This window comes from Phaenicophaeus curvirostris, chromosome 8 (genome assembly GCF_032191515.1).
Source record: "Phaenicophaeus curvirostris isolate KB17595 chromosome 8, BPBGC_Pcur_1.0, whole genome shotgun sequence".
In the NCBI taxonomy this organism is placed as follows: Eukaryota; Metazoa; Chordata; class Aves; order Cuculiformes; family Cuculidae; genus Phaenicophaeus; species Phaenicophaeus curvirostris.
In genome coordinates, this window is record NC_091399.1 from 10,820,816 (window position 1) to 10,842,328 (window position 21,513).

Consider the following 21,513-nt stretch of genomic DNA (forward strand, 5'->3'; position numbering starts at 1 on the left):
TGTCGGGACGGGTTCGGAGGAGGGCTGCAAAGATGGTCCGAGGGCTGGAGCGCTTACCATCCGAGGACAGGCTGAGAGAGCTGGAGCTGCTCAGCCTGGAGAAGAGCAAGCTGCGAGAAGACCTTAGAGCAGCTTCTAGTACTGAAAGTGGCTCCAGAAGAGCTGCGGAGGGGCTCCTGATCAAGGAGTGCAGGCACAGGACAAGGGGAACCCTTTTCAGCTGAAAGAGGGGCGATTGAGATGAGATCTTAGGAGGAAATGTTTTCCTGTGAGGGTGGTGAGGCACTGGCGCAGGTTGCTCAGGGAAGGCTGCCCTATCCCTGGAGATGTTCAAGGCCACGTTGAATAGGGCTTGGAGTAACCTGATCCAGCGGGAGGTGCCCCTGCCCACGGCAGGGGGTGGAACTGGATGGGCGTTAAGGTCCCTTCCAACCCAAACCGTTCCATGATTATTTGAAAGGCAAAGCTCAGCCCAGGGACTTGCTCTCCTGCCCCTTACGACCCCTGTGAGTGAGGAGGCATGCAGTGGAGCACTGCAAAGGGCATGAGTGATCAGAGGTCCCCTTTGAGCTGTGATATGGAAAGCCACACTCATCCAAGCACTGTTTCCTGCAAAGCCCGTTACTCCATCCCTGGCAGGAGTGGGAAGTGCTGTCACAGCGTGGTCGCAGCAGTGCTTGGCAGGCTCAAGACCACTTCTGTCAGTGCTCTGTGCTTGGGCAAACAGGGGAAAAAAGAGCCCTCTGGGCGAGAAAATAGCTGGAGCTTTCTCAGCCAGCTTCTGCTCAGTTGTTTGCTGCCTTTTTTATTCAAGCACTATACTTACTGCTGCTACGAGTTGCTTTATTACAGTGGCTAGGTTGCTGTCCCGTAACTTCTCATAGCAATCGCAGAGCACTGGTGCCTCGCTTGATCCCTCCACCTCTATTCTCAGATGGCTGAGACATGGATTTCCCCAGCAGCTGTGGCATGCAGCTGTATTTACTGAGTGCTTGGGGCCAGGGAAGAACAGTGCAGCAAGTCCCATCAACATAGGGCAGATAAATGGTGCAACGAGTCCCTGGCAGGGGATTTTTAAGTGCTATGGGTGGCTTTGCCTTATCCTCTGGACACTCCTGGGAGCCATTTTGCTATAAACCCATCTTGCTGCTGGGCTGCACCAGTTGCCCTCCTCTGTGCACCAGTTGCCTGATGCGCGGAGGGCTGTGACTTGTATTTGCCTGCTCTAAAGACTGCAGTGTCTGCTGATGGGAAGGAGTGGGTAAAAGCGAGCTGGCCATGTTGTTGTAGTTATAGCCATAAATAATGTTGACTTCTGGCCTCCCCCTGTCAGCAGCTTCTTATCTTTTCATGAATTACATTCAGCAGCTCTTGGCAGTGGTTGGTTTAAGGTTGGTTCGTATCCCATTTTTTTTAAGTTGTATGGTATGCCTGGGTGTTTCTCCTCACAGCAGTCAATGAGGAATGCGGGACAGTGAATAGCTGTGTAAATCAGTAATGATCTCTGCAGTAACACGGCCAGCAGGGTGACATCTTTGTGCCCTTGCACGTATAGTCTCTGGTGTACAGAGCGTCGATGTGGCTCCCCCAAGCCTCCTCATGTAGCCTGGTGTCCACATCCACACCAGGATTGTGGGCTATTCCAGCATCCCCCAGGGGATCCTGGAGGGAGAGTGAGGTGCAGGGAGTTTCTCGAAGCGTGATAAATAGGGCTCTTCTCATGACGGCCTCTAATGAGAGTGAAGGAAGAGTTCCCAGGACTGGATTTCCTCTTAGCTGAGAGATGAGTTGTTTCCACGCTGATCTGCATGCAATGCAATCTGTCCAGCTTTTCATCTGCAGTACAGACTGGAATGACATCTCGCCCTAATACCATCTCCTTCTGGCTTTCAGATGGGGCATCCTCTTCTCCCACCCGAGGGACTTCACGCCCGTCTGCACCACGGAGCTTGGCCGAGCAGCAAAGCTGGCAGCTGAGTTCAGCAAGCGCAACGTGAAGATGATCGCCCTCTCTATTGACAGCGTCCAAGACCACCTTGGCTGGAGCAAGGTACAGGACATGGGTTGGTGCAAGGGGAGCTCTGACGGCCAGAGGAAAAGCACACACGGCACAGGCTGGGAACTACATATCTGCTAGAAATAACATTGTAGGACACTTGAATCCCAAAGCAGGTAGGTTAGGAAGTGCTGAATGCAGAGCAGGAACATGAAGGGCTGCTCCGTCGTCATGGAGCATGGCACAAAGTCCACTCTAAGTACTACTGCTTTGAAATAAGAGGAAAACAATATTACTCCTCTCCCACCAATACTCAAAAGGGTAAAATGTGTGCAAAGGTGGTGGCAAAAGCTCAGAAAAAGGCAGTCTATTCACAGACGCTCAAAAAGTTCGGTAATAAAACAGGAAAGGAGGCGTTGGGAGTGAACAGGCAGTCTTCAAAAGGTGCAATTCATGCCCAGGCAGGGAAGAGAAAACAGAGAACAAACAGAGGCACGTTAACCATAGAACCACAAATCGAAGCATGTTAAATATAAAACCATCATAAGGGAGTATAAAAAAATGGGAACCAAATAGCTTGCTGAAGGAAGATGAAAGGAGCTAATGAAAAACTTGAAACACAGCATCAGCAACGCTGTGCTGCCAGGGAGCATGGCCGCAGGGCTCACAGGTGGCAGGGCTGTAAAATGCACATTTCAGACAGATACAGCCAGAGTGTAAAAATCCCTTGGTGAATTACCTGCCTCTTTCTTTGCTCTTAAAATTGGGAATCTTCCCACACATTTTCTAGGGGTGAGGCGTGCAAGCAATAAGAGGTAGTAAAAGGGCAACATTTCCACACTCAAACATTGTTTCATGTTGGACTGGTTTTAGAAATTACTTAATTGCCTTATTGCTTAAATTGACCTTTATACCTGCATGGCCCCTGCCCCACCAAGCCATGGAAGAGCCTGGGAAAAACAGGGTACAAATCCCACACTGGTTAATGAGGTTTCTGTGCTGCTCAGTCTGGGTCAAACCACAGCCAAATCGGCTGATTACACCCCATTAAATATCAGCGAAAGTGTGGGTTTTGCTTATGTAAGGGAGTCTCATCCCCTGGCTGGCTAAAGCCCTGTGAATGACTGTAAGGTGTTGTTGACTTTTACAAAGTCCTTGAATTTCCAAGCAGCTTTTCACTGAAATCAGCTTGGTGAAGGACAGGCTCATTCCTACAGAGAGACAGGAGGAAGCAGTAAGTTGTGTTGAGGAAGGGAAGTGGTGAGCTCCCTTGAGGGTCTGCAGGGATGTGTGGGGTTCCACTTACTCTGGAGATGTGGAAAAGAGGTGAACAGCGAGCTAACTCTGCTGATGCTTTGGAATTACTCTGCATAACCTCCAGTAACACCAGAAGTTGCAGAACAGCCTCTCAGCACTCACTGGTGGGAGGTAGAGTAGCATGTTTGGAAAACCTTCCAGGACAAGCACAAAGAAAGGCAGAGGGCAGCAGTCCAATCCAGTGAGCTTTCCGTTGGGCTGGGAGAAGCCTTGCAGGCCGTGGTTTGGAAATGTCAGTTCAGCACCTGTTAAAAGGAAAACTGCAGAAGTTCTCTGGATCCAGTAGGTGAAGGCAAATCCATAGCAGACTGGAGTCTTCCATGCAGCCTGTCTTTGAAATTGCCCATCTCACATACTACAGGAGAACAAGAAAAGGTGCAGAGCAGGAAGAAAGCTGCCTGCAGATTTGGCAGGTTTGCTTCAGTGCAGAGCAGCTGAGGCTCTTTAGCCTGTGAGCAGGAGGACATGTCACCTGTGACATTGTGAGCAGTGTGCAAAACATGGAGGAGCAATAAATGCAACATGCATGCGTCATGGAGGACGTAAGAGGGGACAGAGGTGTAATTGCTCTGCTCTTAGACCTTAGCCATACATGCAGTCCTTGTCTGTTGCCCTTGACAAAGCAGAGCACAACCTCAGATAACGAGAGCCAAAGAGCTGTGCTAGGAAGGTCAGTGTAAGGGCCTGCCACAAGCCTGAGACCAGAGGCAGTGCCTCGATGGTCCTTCTGCCCAGCCTTGGGGTTAAAAAAAAGCTTAACAGAGATACCAAGCCTTGGCAGAAGCTGCCTCTCTGGGCAAAAGGAGCTCCATTAAATGCTAGATTGAGATCTAAAAACTGCAGTTTCCTTTACTAAATCTGAACTTCGAGAGAAGCCTTGGGAGCGAGCAAAACTTCAGGCAGGCCTCTCTGTGCAACATTCCTTTACATACCAATGCTTTCTCTTTGGATGAAGCTGGTTTTATCTGGAGCACAGCCTGTGAGGAAGCAAGTGGGTAGGAAGGATGGCTGAAATCCTGCATGACACAAGGAAATTTCTGTTTGCTTTGCCTCCACGTTTCAGAGGGCAGATGGGGCCTGGGAAGGTGCAACCAGAGTATAGCAAATAATTCTCACGTCACTGTGCTCAGCTCTGCTTTCCCAGCCAAAGATGCTGCTGCTGTTCTTAGTCATCCCTCGCCAAGACCCAGAGGCTTGCCTCAGGAATCAGAACGAGCCTGTAGCTCAGCTGGGGATTGATCCCACTGTCACATTGGCTGAGTGAATGAGCTCCGTAAACAGGGTTGACTGGCACGTGCTGTCATGTCTGAGGAGATTTCAGTGCTCTCTGGCCACTGGTGCCTTTGCTGTGGTGAGTCAGGGTGAATAAATCACTCCAGTGATTTCTGGTTTTAGCTGGGAGTCTGGAAAGAGAGATAGTTCATAGGGAAGTGAGCAAGTCTTGGGCATCTTATTGCAAAATAGGGTTGGTGTCATGAGGCTATTTTGTACAGAGATCCTCAGGTCATGAAATTCTGTGCATTTTGGAATGGGTTACTGTCTGCAGGATTCAGACATTGCTTCTCAGAAGTTTTCTTCATCCTCTAGGCCCCTGTCTGTAGCGGGGGAGCGGGGGTTGGGGGAGAGTTCACTGTATGACTGTCTGACCTACAGCCTCCTGTGACTCTGGGGTGAATTGGGAAGCATTTTATCTGGGCTGGCCTCTCCAGCTCTGCTTTCCCTCCACACTCTGCTCTGACAAGACAGGTCTGCAGGAAAACAAAACCAATTCCCTCCTTCCAAGGCAAACCTGACCACAACCCAATGAAGATGAGCAGCCCATTTCTGCAGTGCAGTGTTCACTCTGGAAGCCCCAGGGGAGAAAGCAAGCAAAGAGAAAAGCTGGAAAGGAAGCATCTTGCCACGCGTGCACCACTTGACCTGGTTGTAACATCCTGAGTAGCTGAGGCAGAGTTACAGCCCCTTATGTCACACTGTCAGCTGAGGAGTGGTGCAGGGCCTGCCTGCTCTTGCTGCCAATGGGGTGATCTGAGCAGCAGTGGGCAGTGCCAAGGGTCAGAATTTCCAACTCTGCCCTCTGTAAGTTCCCTCTGAGCAGGACCCAGCCTGCTCCCCCACATTCAAAGCCATGGAGAAACTTGTACATTCAAATTATCAAGGCAGCCAATCACACACCACAGTGGTGCGCAGGAGGCTTGCTCAGCCCTGGAATCAGTTTTGCCACCTTGTAGCATAAAGAGGACAGAAGGAACAGTCGCGTCTCTGTTCTGGGGCAGAAACCTTGGATTGAACTTGCTTTAATGCTGGCAGCTGCTCTGTTTTTGCTGCCCTGAACAGGCTCCTCCTAGCTCTGCTGTGGCTCAGCGTGACCCATGCAGGTGGCACCGCAAGCTACAAGGATAACCAGATTTGGAGACGCTCGAAACCCAGCTTCCCTGTGAAGCAGGACAAGTTTGGACTAGCACAGGAAGCAACCTTGTGAACCATGCTCAGCAGGGAGAGTCTGCACAGCTATGGAAGGGGATGGTTTTCTCCTCTGTCCCCACCAGTTTGGAAAGGAGTGTGCAGTGTCCCAGCACCTGCATTCAGACTTTTACTGTCTTCTCAAGAGCCTTTTGTTAGGTAAGCTAGGAGTGACTTGCTGAATGGAACTAGTCCCTTGTACCAGATCTGGAAAGCGTTTGGCATTTAGCCTTTGCTAGCTGTATAGTTGCTGGTTTGCTCTATCACTAGAGAAACTGCTCTTCAAGAGCATAGTCCAGTCCAGGTGTGACACCATCACGTCTGTCAATAGTGCTAGATTGTGTACTGGGAGAAGGTTGGAAGAGGGACACCTCTGTTCTCGGGGAAAGGTCAGTAAATTGCCCTGTGTCACCAGCATGGGCAGGACTTCCCTGTCTTCGTACCTGCTACCTGGGCAAAGCATCTGGTCCACAGGCAGTTCCAGAGGTGAGCAACAGGTGTGAGCATAACAACTAACCTCAAAGAACAAGGCAGAGTCCAGCCTGGCATGCAGGCTCCTGTTTTGTCACCTGGTTTCTGGAAGCAGAGAAACTTCATGGTAGGCCATGAGTCTCTGGCTGTGCTTTCCCAGCCTGAGACATTGGGGCCAAGCAGGTCACAAGCTCCTGTAGAGCAGCTGCTGAACATGTTTCTGCATGGCCCCTCAGCATGAGCTTGCCCACCACACACACGTAAAGCCTGCGTGGAGGTCTGCCTGCCTGGCCTGTCTCCCATAGTGGTACCCACAACAAGGAGCAGGAGGATGCCAAGGATTTTGTTTCTGCAGGACATCAATGCATACAACGGAGAACAACCCGAGGAGAAACTCCCCTTCCCTATCATTGCTGATGCGAACCGGGAGCTCGCCATCAAGCTGGGTATGCTGGATCCAGATGAGCGTGACAAGGACGGCATGCCCCTGACAGCACGTGTGGTGAGTACGTGGCCCTACAGCTCACTGTCCAGCAGCCTTCTCAGCAGTGGGCATCGCCTGCCATCCCACTCTGTGTCCATGGGGCTGGGCTTGAAGATGGGGGCAGCTTACCTGGATGGTCATTACCATCTTCAGGAGCTCAATTGACTTCCTTGGGCTAGACCCATGGCTTGTGCTGCAGGAAGAGGCTGGAGCAGCACAAGCATGCTGGCAACAGTTCGATCTTGCTGTTGCTGCCAACGCCTCCTCGTTGTGCCTGTCCTAACAGTGGGGACAAAAGTGTTTGATCTGCTGGACTTTCCTTCTTCCCTCCCGTACTTGGATTGGAAAAGTTCAGGTCAAGGAGAGTAAAAGAAGCTGGCATTGGAAATGGGAGCTCCCAGAGCAAACACCATATTCCTGTGCCTGGGCATCATCTGTTGTTTTAGAAGTTCCCCACCATGACATCTCCCCTGTCCTAACACCTGCGATCAAGCAGGCCACCTCCAAGGAAAGGGAGGAGCAGCAGGCGGAGCCAATCGAGCAGGGCAGTTGGACAAACATCTTCTGGTGAGACCCTGACCCTGTCTCCTTGTGTTCAGGTGTTTATTTTTGGCCCGGATAAGAAACTGAAACTCTCCATCCTGTACCCAGCCACCACTGGGAGAAACTTTGATGAGATCCTGAGAGTGGTGGACTCCCTGCAACTGACGGCTTACAAGAAGGTCGCTACCCCTGTGGACTGGAAGGTGAGAAGGGGAGCAAGGCTTGCAGCTGGGCACTGAAAACATGCATGGAAGATCAACCAGCCTCCCTTGGAGTGGGACCTGTGCGGTGAGGAAAGCTGCTGAGATCCTGGGATATGTGTTAGATACCAGCCCAGGCCCCATGGCTGTTGCAGTCTGGAGTGAGCCATAGGAACTTCGCTTCCATCTCCTTGGTCCCTGGTGCAAGTGGATACTGGGCTTGGCCTTTCTGGCTGTTGATACGTGAGCCTTGGGCCGGGGCAGGTGTAAGCATGCTAGAGTCCCCTCAAAGCCAGCACAGCAGCAAGCGTGGGGCACTGGCTTGCTGCTGTGCTGCCTTTGAGCCAGGAAGGGCCAGTACGGGCCTGGCCCTGCTTTGCCCAGCTCATACACAGCTCAAGCCTGTCCTCATGGCAAATTACTAGATGAAGTTGATTGGTTGTGGCCATCCCTGAGCATTGTCCCAAACCCCTGCTACATCTGGGCAGGAAGGCCCTGTAGGCACAAGCCTCAGAGGTCAAGTAACTTCGAGTATTGGTTCACATCCCTTTCCAGCCCTCGAAACCAGCACCCGTGTGGTGCAAACTGCACCTTCACTTCCTGAGACAAAGCAGAGCATGCAAGCAGCCTAGCTGCTGAAGACCCCTGTCTCCTGCAGGCTAAGCTTCTGGTGGTTTGGGGCCAGCTTACCCACCAGGCCCCCTCCCAGGGAAGCACATTTCTCCCCAAGGCTTGGCATGCCAAGGGGCAGCCAGTGCTGCCTGGCCAGGGGCAGACGAGCAGACTCAGGCAAGCTTTGCACCCTCCTGCATTGTAGAGGGGCTCAATTCCCTTCCTAGTACTCCCCATTCCCGTGGCAATCCTAAGGGGAAGGGCTGGACTGTGGCAGGGCTGGAGTCCACCAAAACAGCTTTCCCTTTCTGCATCTCCCACACCTCCTGTTGTAGCTCCTACTCTGTCCTCACTGTTGGCAGAGCTGCTGGGGATGTGGCTGGGGATGTGGCTGGGGCTGAGTGTTTATGAGGAAACGGTGTTACCTGCCTCCAATCCTCTGCTACTCTCACAGTTCCTTTTTTGTCCGCAGCCTGGTGACAGTGTCATGGTCGTGCCCACCTTACCCGACGAGGAAGCAAAGAAGCTCTTTCCCAAAGGAGTCTTCACAAAGGACCTCCCGTCAGGCAAGAAGTACCTTCGTTACACCCCGCAGCCGGAGTGAGCGGGCCTGCCCATCTGCCCCACTGGGCTGCAGGGGGTTTGGCATCGGGAACCTTCCCCGTGCCCAGCTCCTATCTCCTTGACGCCAGGCGATCAGCAGCTTTGTACTGTTACATTCACTGATGGCACATCACAGTACTAAAACAATCCTCCTGCCCCCCCACACCCTCTCAAAACTAAAACCCCAGATGTTTTCTTGCCTTGAATCTGCCCTACAAGGAAGAGGTCAGCAGAGCAGTGGGGGCTGTCCTGTTTAGCAGCAGGCAAACTGTTCCTGGAGGCACCGTGAGGAGCAGGGTGTCCTACTGGATTCACCCACCTCCCATCAGGGAGCTTCCGGGTCTCCAAATTACTGTGTGCCTTTCCAGCGGCTGTCACTAACGAATTAACACCTTTGGTCACGTGCGTAGGAGAGGAGCTGCAGAGCCAAATCTCTCACTTAACTGCTTTCTCATCTCTTGTTGGAAGTTGATTGTTCTGGCATTTTATGGAAGAGAGAATAGAACAAATAAATGAATCTTCAGTATGACCTGCAGTGTCCCTCGTCTTCCTCCGCTGGCATCCCCAGCACCCTGCACCATTCCCTTGGTTCCCCGGACCCTGCAGCTGGGATGTGTGCCCATGCCCCTAGGCGGGTGGCAGCAGCACAGGCTGCCCTTGTTCTTGCTCAGTAAATAAAGCACTGTGGCAAGGCAGGTTGCCTCAGGGGCCACATCGTTTCAGACAAGGGAGCAGTGCCGAGGGTAGCTGGGCTGCTCCTGCTTTGTGGTAGAGCCTCAGCACCAGGAAAGAGATGGCTGCTCAGGTTACATGCCTGCGCCTGGCCTGCCATTAATTAGCAGCTGGATTGCGGGGGTCCTACCCTACTTCCCAGGGCAGGGGCGGGCAATGATACAAGCCATGAGAATTCCTCCCTTCTCTCCCACATCTGCGCCTCAGGGAACTGTGAAGAGATGAGCAGTGTTTTAATATAATGCTAGGAAAGAAATGTTCTCACTGAATCTGCTAGCACTCCTCGATGCCCAGAGCTATCAGCAATGCTCAACATGTGCAGCTGCTAAAGAAACTGGCTGGCTCAGGACAGAAATGTACCTCACAGCAAGCAAGGACCAGCAGGGTTGATGCTTGTGGTAAGCAATGTACTAGGTGCAATGTGATACAGCCAAGCCAAGGTAGGGGCTGATGGCTGAAAGCCCAAAGAATTCCTGCCTGCTCTCTGGTGGGTGGCAGCCTACAATGAGCAGCCGGAGCACTGAGGCTGGGTGGAGTTGGGAAGCCTTAGCCACGGTCCTCAAGGTTATAAAAGGTTATAACGGCTCTGTTGTGTTATGCAAATTAGGAAGCTGGCTGTTGAAGGCGGGCTAAGGTTAAACAATTTATAAAAGCAGAACGAACCCAAATAAAGCAGCTTCACTCGGACCACATTGATCGTTGTGTGTTGTCCCATTTCTTCTGTCCTCACAGCTCTCCAGCACGGCTGTGGCCCTGGAGATGCACACCAACCAGATGAAGTCAGACAAACACAGGCTTTGGTTCCAGTACAGACTGTGCGGTTTTCTTTTTATCCCAGAGAAGTGAAATACAATGTTTGTTTGAGTTGGTAATAACATCCAGAGACAGAAGTCCAAGCCCCCTACTCAGTTAAGTCATTTGTGTTTAAGGCACTCTGCAAAACCAGCGTTCCTCTCCTCCTCCTGATTCTTCCCACATGGCAGCAGAATACCTGGTTTGGTCTTTTCTCCATAGCAACACCCACATGTCCTGGCTCTTCTCACCATCTCCAAGAACTGGCAACAGCAAATCCAGCAGGAGTCGAACGGAGAAACGCCGGAAGGCCGGGCCAATAAATACATATGGGCCCAGTGCCTGGTAGGTGGGCACAGGGGCTTGGAGCTTCTGCAGGAAGGGGACAGGCATAGGGTGTCATCACTGCAGGCACCATCGTGATTCCCCTTCATTTCTCCACCTCCAGGCTCCAAAAGGGGATGGGAGCACAGGGGCCCACAAACATCCCTCCTTAGCTGTGCTCCCGAACATGCAGCAGCACCCCAAAATGCAGGAGCCTGGGTGAGGGGGGAACCCAGCTACCCCTGCCACGCAGCTGAAATCACCCCTCGACGTCCAGACGTCAATAAATATCAATAAATAACTTAAATAAACCTTGAATAAATAGATAATAAATAAACAAACAAATAAATAACCCAAGGATGGGGATGGAGGTGAAGGGGCACCCCAAAGGGGCACGGGGGGAGCAGGCAGGTGGGCATTTCCATGACCTGCCCCTCCCTGAGATAATGAGACGCCAGTACAAAAGGAGGGCATGGGGCAGGGTCTCCATCAATATGGCTGTGGGCTATGGGGATGTGAGCTGACCCCAGACTCATACCCACCACCTCCCTCAGTGCTCTCCCTCCCCTTCGATTCAGCACCATGAGACCCACCCTTGGGCTCCACAGCTCAGAGATACTGAACTTGGGCAGATGCTTACACAGCCCCAATACTCAAGTGCCAACACCTTTTGTGAACATGCAAAATACCTGCAAATTTTTGCAAATGTTGTTTGCAATTTTCTTTTTCCACAAATAATTTTCGCAAACATTTTTCTTTCCAACAGGGTGATGCCCACAAAGACATCCCATGTGTTGAACTTGATTAAGTGCATCAAATCCACCCATCAGAGAAGGAGCGGGCACAAAAGACCAGCAGAAGCCCCACAGGTTGAACACAGGCATGGCACCAGTGCTCAGCCAGAGCCTGCCTGCAGGCTGGGGCAGCCCTGGAGCTCAGGCATACGGCTACACCAGGCACCGAAATCAGCATGGGGGATGCTTCAGACACGCATGGACACATTGGGCTGACATGGCGGATAATGTACCAAGTATCTGGCTGGCCAGCGCATCCCAAAAGATGGCAACGAACTCAACAGCATCCCTGCAGCAGCATTGCATCTCTCCTAGCCAGCTGACACCACTTCAGTGCCGCAGCAGCTCTCCAGGTCTTGGGGAGCTGGCTCACACAGCCTCTCTGGGCACAGCATCCTCCCCAGGCTGGGAGCTCACTGCAGGACAACCCCTTCCTCTGGCTTCTTAGCTCCAGTGTTGCCAGAGGAGTTTCTGTCCCACTGGGTCAAAAATATACATCTGCCTTATTTCAAACTGGAAGGTACCTAACCCCACCTTCTCCTCCAAATCTTAAGGAAAACTGTATTTAAATTTTCTAACTCCCTTCCACAAGCTTTTTGAAAAACAACACGTCAGTGATGACAAAAGCTGTCATCAATCCCATATCAAGACAAAACCAGGGGCAGACTCTCACAAGAGCAGGACACCTTCCCATGCCAGGAAGCTCCCAGCAGAAGCTTTGCTCCAGAAAACACAGCAAACCAAAGCACAGAGCCCCTTCTCCCTCCAAACCCTTTCCAATGCACGGCTGTAGCCCCTGGCAAAACCCAGACATAGGCACTGAAAGCAGCGGGTTCCCAGCCCGCCTTGAGGCCAAGCAGGAGGCCCCAGCATGGGGAACTGTGCATCAAGCAACACTGCCAAAGGAAAAAAATAAATGAAGAATCAATCAGCAGCAAACATTGCTGAGAATATTAAGTAGCACAGGGATTTCACAGGGAGTTTTGGTCTAAGATGCCCAGGGAGCCCCTTCAATGGCAGGGACCAGGGTGCATGTCCTGCCCTGGAAAAGCACAAGCTGTGGCTGAAGCTTTGCAGGAGCTCGGCCGTGCTCTGCAGAGCGATGCCGCGTGGATGTGCCAGCACATCGTGGGGAGCAAAGCAGCACCAGGCTGGGTGACTTGACAGCCAGGCCGAGGGCAGCACTCCCAATACCGAGGAGAAGGCTTTGCATGGAAGTGCCCAACCCAGCCACCCTTCCCAGCCCTGCTGGCAGTGAGACAGAAGATGGAACCCTCCCAGGGGGAATGACCCGCATCCCCGGAGCAGCATAAACCTCCTGTGGTGCAAAGGCAGGGGCGTGGGCTGGAGGAGCCGCAGGCTCATGCCAGGGCAGAGGATGAAGTGCAGAAAGTGGCTAAACCCGTAAGCAGCCATCCAGGAGCAGTGGGGCACATGGAACAAGGGCAGCATAGCCACAGCTTTCACCTCTGCTGTATCCCAAAGGCTAAATGTTGGGAATTGCAGCTTGCAGCACCACAGACCAGAGGATGCCAGCGATCCCGGCAGCGAGGGGCAGGTAGAAAAGCAAATACCCACCTGCTATCCCTCAAGCACTACCAGCAGCAGGAGGCAGTTCCCAGGCAGCATGATTGCCTCCTCCTTTCCAGGCAAACCCATGCGCAGCCCCTGCTCACATCCCTGCCTCTAACCCCCAGAGAGGACAGCCCCATCCCTACAGAGCCTGGGAAGTCATGCCAAGGCACGTTGTCACCTTCTCACCAAGGCTGGCATCCCCACTGGTATCTACCCTGCTCCCTGGATGGCTGCAGAAGAGGAGGGTCTCCACGTAAGCCACCATTTACATGGAAAATGAGCAAGCACACAATTTCTTGCAAGGGATTTACATCTGCAGTGGAAATGTGTGAGTCCCGGGGTACCTGCAAGATAGTTTGGGAACCCCACGGATCCAGGGTGGGTGAACAGGCACCACTCCCGATTTCTTCCTTGGCTGAGAATTGGTTTTTGCTCCCATAAGAGAAGGGCTAGCGGGATATGAAGGGGGAAGGTAGGGAAACTGTAAAGATTTAGTGCACCTTAAAACAAAAGGACATCTAACCTGCCCTTAGATCTCAGTCCAAGACGGAAAAGAGCTATGGCATCTCCTACACTCACAACTACTCCAAACACACCCAGATGCATGCAAAACATCCTGCTTCCCCTCGGCTGCAGAAAACCCCTGTCGGCAGCAGCAACAGCCAGTGCCAGGCTCCAGCTCTGCACCCAGGCCCTCCCACCCAGTCCCAGTGGGCAGGGTGAGGAGTGGGTTATCGATCCAAAATGCATAGCTATAGACACCATGGGACACCCGCACCCCAGGGGGAAGGGTCACCACAGGACCCTCCGCATCCAGTAGGCACCGTCTCCCCTTCTACCTCCAGCTGGGTGGAAAGCAGCATTTGCCACAGGCATGGTTCAATCGCACTCATGCTCCTTGCATCGCCCTGCAAGGAAAGACGAGTCATTTCAGTCAGACAGCCTCTTTGTCAGCCACAAGCCTCCAGAAGTACTTGATTCTGCTTCCTGGGAAATCCTCCAGATCAGCAATCTCTCTTCCACATCCCTGCGCCAGCCAGGCTTGCTCTCTGACTAAGGAGGAGAGCGTTTCCAACCCCAGCTACAAAGGCAGGAGAACCCAAGAGGTCTGCTTTGGCTCAGAAACCCTGTTTGCCTGCAGCAGGCTGGCAGCACTCAGGTCCTTGCGCATGCACCTTGGTGCTGCTTTACTTGGGAGGTATCACAACTATTGGCTGGCCTCGCTTGGGTCTCCACATGAGGACTTGGGCATCGTTGGCGTTGGGTTTCACTAGTGCATTTGGTGGGATGGGCTCCATCCTGCTGAGGATCCGGGGCTGCTCCTGCTGAGTCCTTCCCACCAGCCGTGCCCGCTGCCCCAGCAGCTGCATGGGATCAACCTCAATCTCCACTCGCATTCTCCACTTTATAGTCTGCAAGATGATCTTTTCCTTGGTGGTGGTGTTCATGGCCACCAGCCATGTGGTAAAGCTCTGGTCCCTTTTAATCCTGGTCAGCAGTGGCACATTACTGTTGCTCACAGGGACAGCCCACGTCACGCTGGGGTAGAAATTGTCATTCATGCTCACCGAGAACCTGGAGATCTTGTTAGTGGGCCCAACCAAGGTCACAGTTTCTGTGGTGTTTCCATACCAGGGGTAGCTCACTCCATCCGAATCGCTGATGGCTTTTACTCTTCCTTCTCGCAGGTCGGGCAGCTCCCAGCTTGACCTGGTGAATTGGAAGAGATAGGCCAGGTTAGCAAGAAAATAGTGGTGACAGTACCCAGTGAGGGACAGGGGAGCAAGCAGCGTGGAGACCCTCTCCCTGCCTGCAGTAAGCTCTCACAGACCTCCTTTAAATACAGATTTGGCTTCAGTTCCTTCACCGAGACTCTCACAGCAGCTGAAACCTTTGCTCTGCCAGCACAACACTGTTTTAATTAACCTGCAATCCAACCAACTGCACCAAAAGACATTGCTGAGTCTCTCCGGGGTCACCCTCTCCTTCATCAGCTCCTCTGCTGGAGGAGAACAGCCTTCCTCATCCATAGCACCAGCCAAGCCCTTCAGCAGCCCCCTCCTGCAATAAAAGTCTGCAATTTTTATGCCTCTAAACACACACAACTGCACAGGTGCACAAGACTTCAGCACCACAATTCTGCAATTAAATCCTTGCAATACGGCTAGGGGGGAAATTCCAGCCCAAATCTCAGCCACTGACCACATTAGTGAAAAATTCCAGCCCAAATCTCGGCCACTAACAAAAAATTCCAGCCCAAATCTCAGATGTGAACCACAGTAGCCGAAAATTACAGCCTAAATCTTGGCAGCTGACCAGATTAATGAAAAATTCCAGCTGAAATCTTGGCTGCTGACCACACTAGCAAAAAATTCCAGCCCAGATCTCAGATGCAGACCATGTTAGTGAAAAATTCCAGCCCAAATCTCAGCTGTGGTCAATGTTAGCAAAAAATTCCAGCTGAAATCTTGGCTGCTGACCACATTACCAAAAATTTCTGGATGAAATCTTAGCCTCCAACCACGTTACTGAAAAATTCCAGCCCAAATTTCAGGCATCAACCATGCTAGCAAAAAATTCCAGCCCAAATCTCAGATGTCAACCACGTTAGCTAAAAATTCCAGCCTAAATCTTGGCAGCTGACCGCATTAATAAAAAATACCAGTCCAAATCTTGGCCACTGACTGCATTAGCAAAAAAATCCAGCCCAAATCTCAGCCACCAACCATATTAGTGAAAAATTCCCACAGAAATCTCGGCCTCCGACCACACCACCAAAAAATTCCAGTCCAAATCTAAGCCGTCAACCATGTTTGCCAAAAATTCCAGCCTAAACCTGGGCAACTGACAACATTAATGGAACTTTCAGCTCAAATCTTGGCCACAGACCACGCTAGTGAAAAATTCAGGCCCAAATCTCTGCCACCAACTACGTCAGCATCCTCACACAACTGTGGCAAAGCCCACACTGAACTCCAGCTCTGGCTGCACTGGCGCTGGGACTCGGAATCGAGCCTGTGAGCAGCTTGGGAGGTGCGGCTGCCATCTCTCATCACCAAGTCCAACCCGTGCTCATGCTGGGGCTGGGACAGGAGGCTGCGGGTGAGTAGCATGGGACCCACTGCCGCGGCCCTGCCCCTGCCTGCTGCCATCGGTGTGATGCCAGTGCAGGTCACATCCCACTGCGCGTCACATCCCAGTGCCGGTTCCACCCCCACATCCTGGTGTGGATCCCATACCCTCATCCCAGTGCGGGTCCCATTCCCGCATCCCAGTGCCGGTCCCATTCCCGCATCCCGGTGCCGGTCCCATTCCCGCACCTTGGTGCAGGTCCTGTCCCCACATCCCGGTGCCGGTCCCATCCCCGTGCCAGTCCCATCCCCACATCCCTGTCCCATCCCCGTATCCCCATCTCATCCCTGTATCCCAGTCCCATCCCAGTATCCCGGTCCCATCCCAGTATCCCGGTCCCATCCCCGCATCTCGGTCCCATTCTCGCATCCCGCTCCCATCCCCGCACCCCGTTCCCATCCCGTTCCTATTCCAGCATCCCGTTCCCATCCTGGTGCCGGTTCCATCCCGGTGCCGGTCCCATCCCCGCATCCCGGTCCCATCCCCGCATCCCGGTCCCATCCCGGTGCCGGTCCCATCCCCGCATCCCGGTCCCATCCCCACATCCCGTCTCATCCCTGTATCCCGGTCCCATCCCTGCATCCCGGTCCCATCCCCGCATCCCGGTCCCATCCCCGCATCCCGGTCCCATCCCGGTGCCGGTCACATCCCCGCATCCCGGTCCCATTCCCGCATCCCGGTCCCATCCCGGTCCCATCCCCGCATCCCGCTCCCATCCCCGCATCCCGGTCCCATCCCGGTGCCGGTCCCACCGCCGCCCCCCGGTCCCACGCCGGCGCGGCTCACACGCCGAGGTCGCTGTAGGTGTTGTAGAACTCCATGTGGTTGCAGGCCTGGATCCAGCCCACCACCCAGGTGTGGCGGCGGGCGATGGGCGGCATGAGGACGCGGGCGGAGGCGCGGAAGTAGGGCGTGCGGTACCGCAGCACCACGGGCGAGCTCTCCTCGATGGCCGTGGCCGCAGGCTCGATGGTGGCCGACACGTCCGACACCACGATCTGCTCCCGCCGCACCCGCGCCTTGCAGGCCACGCTCTGCAGGCACCCCATGGCCGCCGGGGCGCCGTCACCCGCCGCCGCCGAGCCGCGGGGCCGGGGCGCCGGGCCGGCCCCCCCCCGCCGCCCGCACGCCCGGCATCGCCGCGCCGGCCCCGGCCCCGGCCCCGGCAGGGCGAACGCGCCGCCGGCGCGACTCTCGCGGCCCTCGCCGGCCTCCGTATGCCGGCCGCGGGGGAGGGGCGGGGGCCGCTGCCGGACCTCCTCGCCGCCAGGGGGCGCCGCGCCGCATATCCGGGGCGGGGTGGGGGCCGCTGCCGTGGCAACCGGCGCGTCACGGCGGGGGCGGAAGCGGGGCCGCCGGGCGCCCTCGGGGGGAGGCGGGGCAGCGGCGGCGCGCGGGCTTCGGGGCGGTTCGCTTGTGTGCCGACGCCTGAGCGCGCCCGGCAGCCGGTACCCGGTTCCCACCTCTTGCGGGCCGCCTCCTCTCCCCGGCCATGCCAAGCCCCCGCAGCAGCCGCGACCGACGCGCGGGCGGCAGCGGCGGCCGCCTGGAGTTCCTGTCCCTGGTGAGCCAGCGCAGCGCCGGCGCCCCGGACAGCCCGTCGCGCCGCAAGGAGTCGGGCGGCTCTGCGGCGGCTCCGCTGCCCGAGGAGGACTGCATGAAGCTGAACCCCTCCTTCCTTGGCATCGCGCTCAGCTCCCTGCTCGCTATTGACCTCTGGGCCTCCAAGCGCCTGGGCGTCTGCGCTGGAGAGGGCTCAGCCTGGGGCAGCGCACGGCCCCTGATGAAGGTCATCGAGGTTTCGGGGCACGGCATCCCCTGGCTGCTCGGCACCTTCTACGGGCTCTGTCAGAGCGACAGCTCAGCGGCCAGGGAGGTGCTTCTCAACCTGCTCTTCGGTGAGGCTTGGGGCTCACCACAGGGCTCTGCAGGTGGGGGCTGGTGGGAGGGTGGGCCCTGAAGGACGGGGCAGAGCTGAGCAAACCTCAGCCTCCTGCAGCCCGGAAGGAGCCAGCTGATCCTGCGTAACTGGTGCCAGTACCAGCAACAGTGACCCTGGAGGGTGTGGTGGCGTGGGTACAGCTCACCTCACAGCTCTGACTTCACACCATGCAACTCCTGACAACAAAACTCCTCCTGCAATTGCACAACGCTTCCAGGGAGCCAAACTGTCCTTTAATTCTTCAGTTTATCAGAACAGCATGTTCCAGGTGCACCTTCCTAGTGTGGAGACACCAGCCTGCTCCCTGAGAAGCTGCTTTGGAACACAGATGACTTCATCCCGGGTCCCTACAGGCAGTACCTGCATGGGTTGATCTGTATCAGCCAGTGAGGAAACTTGGTTTAAAGCATGCGTTTTAACCCTGTGTGGTGTGATGTCCCCCTGCTAGCATTCTGTTTTATTAAGTATACTTAGATTCTTCATTTTTACTCACTTTGAAGCTGTAATAGCTGCAGACCAACAGTTTCTCATGTTCCCAGTTCTTACTCGTCTATTAAGTTGCAAATAATTGGTAATTCACACTTATCATTGGAATTGGAATTGAAATTTGCTTGATGGGAAACATATGATTTTGTGCATCTTTTTCATCAGTAGCACAGGGTTAAATTAGTCTCACAGCAGAGCTGCAGGAAGGGACCTGGAGGCCTCCAACCTCGCCTCTGTTCTCAGAGCATGCCACCCCCTTCGCCGGGGCCCTGTCTCAGGGTAGCAGCACTTGTGGGGAAGGAGTTTTCCCTAATTTTCAAGTTGAATCTTCCAAACTCGGGGGGGGGAAAGCAGTTGAACTAGGTTTGCTTGTGGAAAAAAACACATGTTCTTAAATGATTAACGAAAGGAACTGAAGAGCTGGAAAGATTTGGTGCCTGGAAACAAGCCTTAGGACAACCAGGAATCGGTCCCTCACACCAGGCTTCCTTGGAAGAAGAATGCTTGGCTGCAACCGCTGGGCTAGCTAACCTAACAGGGCTGGAGAGAGGACCCTCTGCCTTACATGAGGAGCTGCTCTTGCCACATACCAGCTGAAAATTTTTCATGTGTGCTTTGCCCTGACATCTACTACAACAACCTTTAGCTCTTTAGCTGGCATGACTTAAATCGTCCTTCATTCAGCTCCTACAAACCAAAACATGATTAGCTTTCTGGCTTAATCCCTGCAGCAGGGAGAAGTGGGGCTGCAGATGCAGCAGCACTGTATGAACTCGGGGCCTTCACCCTGAGCAGTGCTGAGGGGTTAGAGCAGGTTGATCATTCACTGGGTGGATGTGACCCTAGCCAGGAGGGCAGGCACAGCAGTGCTGAGTCAGAAGGGGAGTGAGTGGTGGGGAATATTAACCCTTCTGTTGCCTGCAGATTAAGGGTCAGTTTGAGCACCAAGGCATGGCGAGAGCATATGTTACACAGAAAGAAAAGCCCTTGGGTGCACGCTGAGCCAAGCGTGCTGGCTGTGGCAGGCAGAGGGTCTAGCATTGCATGGGGTCTCTGTGGAGCAATAGCAGAGACTGAAGATATGCTCGTGCTGGAGAAGGCCAGGTACTGGATGAGTGCCAAGCTCTCCCCACCTAGGCATCACAGACATGACTAACATTGCCTTCTAACAGGCTTTGGTAGCTGAGGTCTTGCTTCTTAGCTAATGGCTTTACTTTGATTCTTGCCTTGCTTTCCATGGAGGGAAAACGGCAAAACCGCAAAACCCGAACTTTGCTCATTCTCTGTTACTCTCTCCTAGCGTTGCTGCTGGATCTGGTGTTAGTGGCAGTGGTCAAGGGGCTCGTCAAGCGGCGGCGGCCTACCCACAACAAGATGGACATGTTCGTCACCATCTCAGTAGACAAGTACTCCTTTCCATCAGGCCATGCCACCAGAGCCGCACTGGTCTGCCGCTTTGTTCTGCACCACCTGGTGCTTGCTGTCCCGCTGCGGGTCCTCGTGGTGCTCTGGGCTATCGTTGTTGGCGTTTCAAGGGTCATGCTGGGCAGGCACAATGTGACGGACGTTCTCTTCGGTTTGCTGCTGGGCTATGTGCTGTACAGCGTGGTGGAGTACTGCTGGCTGTCCCCACTCAGCGCTCCTGCCCTCTTCGCACTTTGGAGCCATTGATGGCCAGGGCCCTCCCAAAGCAGGAGACGTGCACAGGGAGGGATACTGGGATGGGAATTCACATCCTAGGCTCCACCTGTTCAGCCAAGACTTCAACGCTAGCAATGCTGCAGGCTCCTGGGCCCACACTTAGACATTTGGTGCTGTCTTGCCCTCCTGGTGGGCTGTCAGGGTGTGTACTAGCCAGGGAGCTGCACTGACTAGTCTTCAGTGAAGAAACAGAGCCTGAGGAGGGCTCAGTGCATTCATCCGTCAGCTTGCTGCTGATACTGTGAATTGCCATGCCCTTGCTGGGCACCTATTGCATTAGCCCGTGGTGTATGTGGTAGCTGTGGCTTTGCAGAGGTTTCTCTGCAATCACCCATGTATCTGCGTGCTTGTAAATCCGATCATGTTGCTGTTTTGAGTGTGCCCCACACAGCCTGCTCCATAACGTCTGCCTGAAGGGGACTCACTGGGGCCTATCTTTGGGTTTATAAAGAGCTCTGCCTTCCTAAGCAGTGTGTCTCTTCCCTGTTGCTCTGGGTTTAAGCACAGTGTTGAGGCCATATCTCAACCAACAAGGACACAAGCCCCTGGCTCCCCATGCCATGGGGTAAGGTTGGTACAACTGAGGGCTTGTTTCATTCATACCATGAACTGAGAGACTGGACAGCTGGTGAAGCAGCTCCCAGCAGCAGCCTGCTCGTGAAACCCTTGCACAAAGTTTCACAGCTCCTTTCTCTCCTCCACAGGGTTTTCAGTCACCCAGGGGATACAGCACATTCACAGCCATTCCTGTTTGACAGCATGTTACCAGTACTGCAGGGCAGGCCCCTGATCCTGGCTAGAATACACCCTCACCCAGGTGCTGGGTAGCCCTGGGAGCCGAGGGTTACCTGCACCACTCACAGCAAGAGGCCCTGTCTCTGCCAGCCACTGTCACGGCTCTGTGTGCTCTGGGCTGGCTGGCTCTCCTACCCTGGCACTGTTGGTACTGGCAACCTTTTCTCTTAGAGGACTGCTTGTCCTTGGCAGAAGGGGACTGTGCAGAGTCTCTGTAATGAGATGGGGCTGAGATTGAGCCAGAAAAAGCACAGAATCCATGTCAAGAGGGACCACAGCCAGGCAGGGAGACAGGGCTCTGGGCTGAGCTCAAATAGTACTCCCAGTGGGGGTGTTTTGGTCCAGGTGGTGTTCATTGTGGCCATTAAGGTCTATTCATGTACTCTGGGCCCTAGAAAGCACAGATGAAGTCGTCTTAAAACCAGGCAGTGTTCAAGTATGCTGTTCCTCTGGGTGAAGCTGTAGGGCAGCCTGAGGTCTACTGGCACAAGCCCCCCATCTCTATCACCCAACCTCAGTTATACAGATGAGATGAAAGTGCATGATGTGGC

General features: G+C 54.1%; 3 protein-coding genes across 4 annotated transcripts; 2 read left to right on the top strand and 1 right to left on the bottom strand.

The window, feature by feature from the left end:
• Window positions 1–32: 32 nt before the first annotated feature.
• PRDX6 (peroxiredoxin 6) lies at window positions 33–8,690 on the top strand. Its single transcript, XM_069862243.1, has 5 exons — window positions 33–193; window positions 1,894–2,050; window positions 6,603–6,749; window positions 7,331–7,477; window positions 8,559–8,690. Exons 1-5 carry the CDS (start codon window positions 33–35, stop codon window positions 8,688–8,690), a joined length of 744 nt encoding a protein of 247 aa, XP_069718344.1.
• A 4,983-nt stretch (window positions 8,691–13,673) lies between these two features.
• On the bottom strand, window positions 13,674–17,187 carry FAM78B (family with sequence similarity 78 member B). 2 transcript variants are annotated; one of them, XM_069862410.1, is made up of 3 exons: window positions 16,825–17,187; window positions 14,082–14,616; window positions 13,685–13,814 (listed from the first exon to the last, which is right to left on the bottom strand). In XM_069862410.1, exons 1-2 carry the CDS (start codon window positions 17,085–17,087, stop codon window positions 14,094–14,096), a joined length of 786 nt encoding a protein of 261 aa, XP_069718511.1. In that variant the 5' UTR covers window positions 17,088–17,187; the 3' UTR covers window positions 13,685–13,814; window positions 14,082–14,093. The 2 variants fall into 2 exon arrangements, with proteins under 2 accessions (XP_069718510.1, XP_069718511.1); XM_069862409.1 differs by having other exon boundaries at window positions 13,674–14,616.
• A 253-nt stretch (window positions 17,188–17,440) lies between these two features.
• On the top strand, window positions 17,441–20,634 carry PLPP6 (phospholipid phosphatase 6). The gene is made up of 2 exons (XM_069862411.1): window positions 17,441–17,936; window positions 19,767–20,634. Exons 1-2 carry the CDS (start codon window positions 17,531–17,533, stop codon window positions 20,135–20,137), a joined length of 777 nt encoding a protein of 258 aa, XP_069718512.1. The 5' UTR covers window positions 17,441–17,530; the 3' UTR covers window positions 20,138–20,634.
• Window positions 20,635–21,513: the final 879 nt, after the last annotated feature.

Excerpts from the sequence above, each read along its gene's own strand:
- PRDX6 (XM_069862243.1), top strand. The coding sequence starts at position 33 with ATGGTCCGAGGGCTGGAGCGCTTACCATCCGAGGACAGGCTGAGAGAG. Across the intron at positions 2,051-6,602 it reads ACCACCTTGGCTGGAGCAAG|GACATCAATGCATACAACGG; the intron begins GTACAGGACATG and ends TTGTTTCTGCAG. Across the intron at positions 6,750-7,330 it reads TGCCCCTGACAGCACGTGTG|GTGTTTATTTTTGGCCCGGA; the intron begins GTGAGTACGTGG and ends CCTTGTGTTCAG.
- FAM78B (XM_069862409.1), bottom strand. The coding sequence starts at position 17,087 with ATGGGGTGCCTGCAGAGCGTGGCCTGCAAGGCGCGGGTGCGGCGGGAG. Across the intron at positions 14,617-16,824 it reads ACCTACAGCGACCTCGGCGT|GTCAAGCTGGGAGCTGCCCG; the intron begins GTGAGCCGCGCC and ends CCAATTCACCAG.
- PLPP6 (XM_069862411.1), top strand. The coding sequence starts at position 17,531 with ATGCCAAGCCCCCGCAGCAGCCGCGACCGACGCGCGGGCGGCAGCGGC. Across the intron at positions 17,937-19,766 it reads GCTTCTCAACCTGCTCTTCG|CGTTGCTGCTGGATCTGGTG; the intron begins GTGAGGCTTGGG and ends ACTCTCTCCTAG.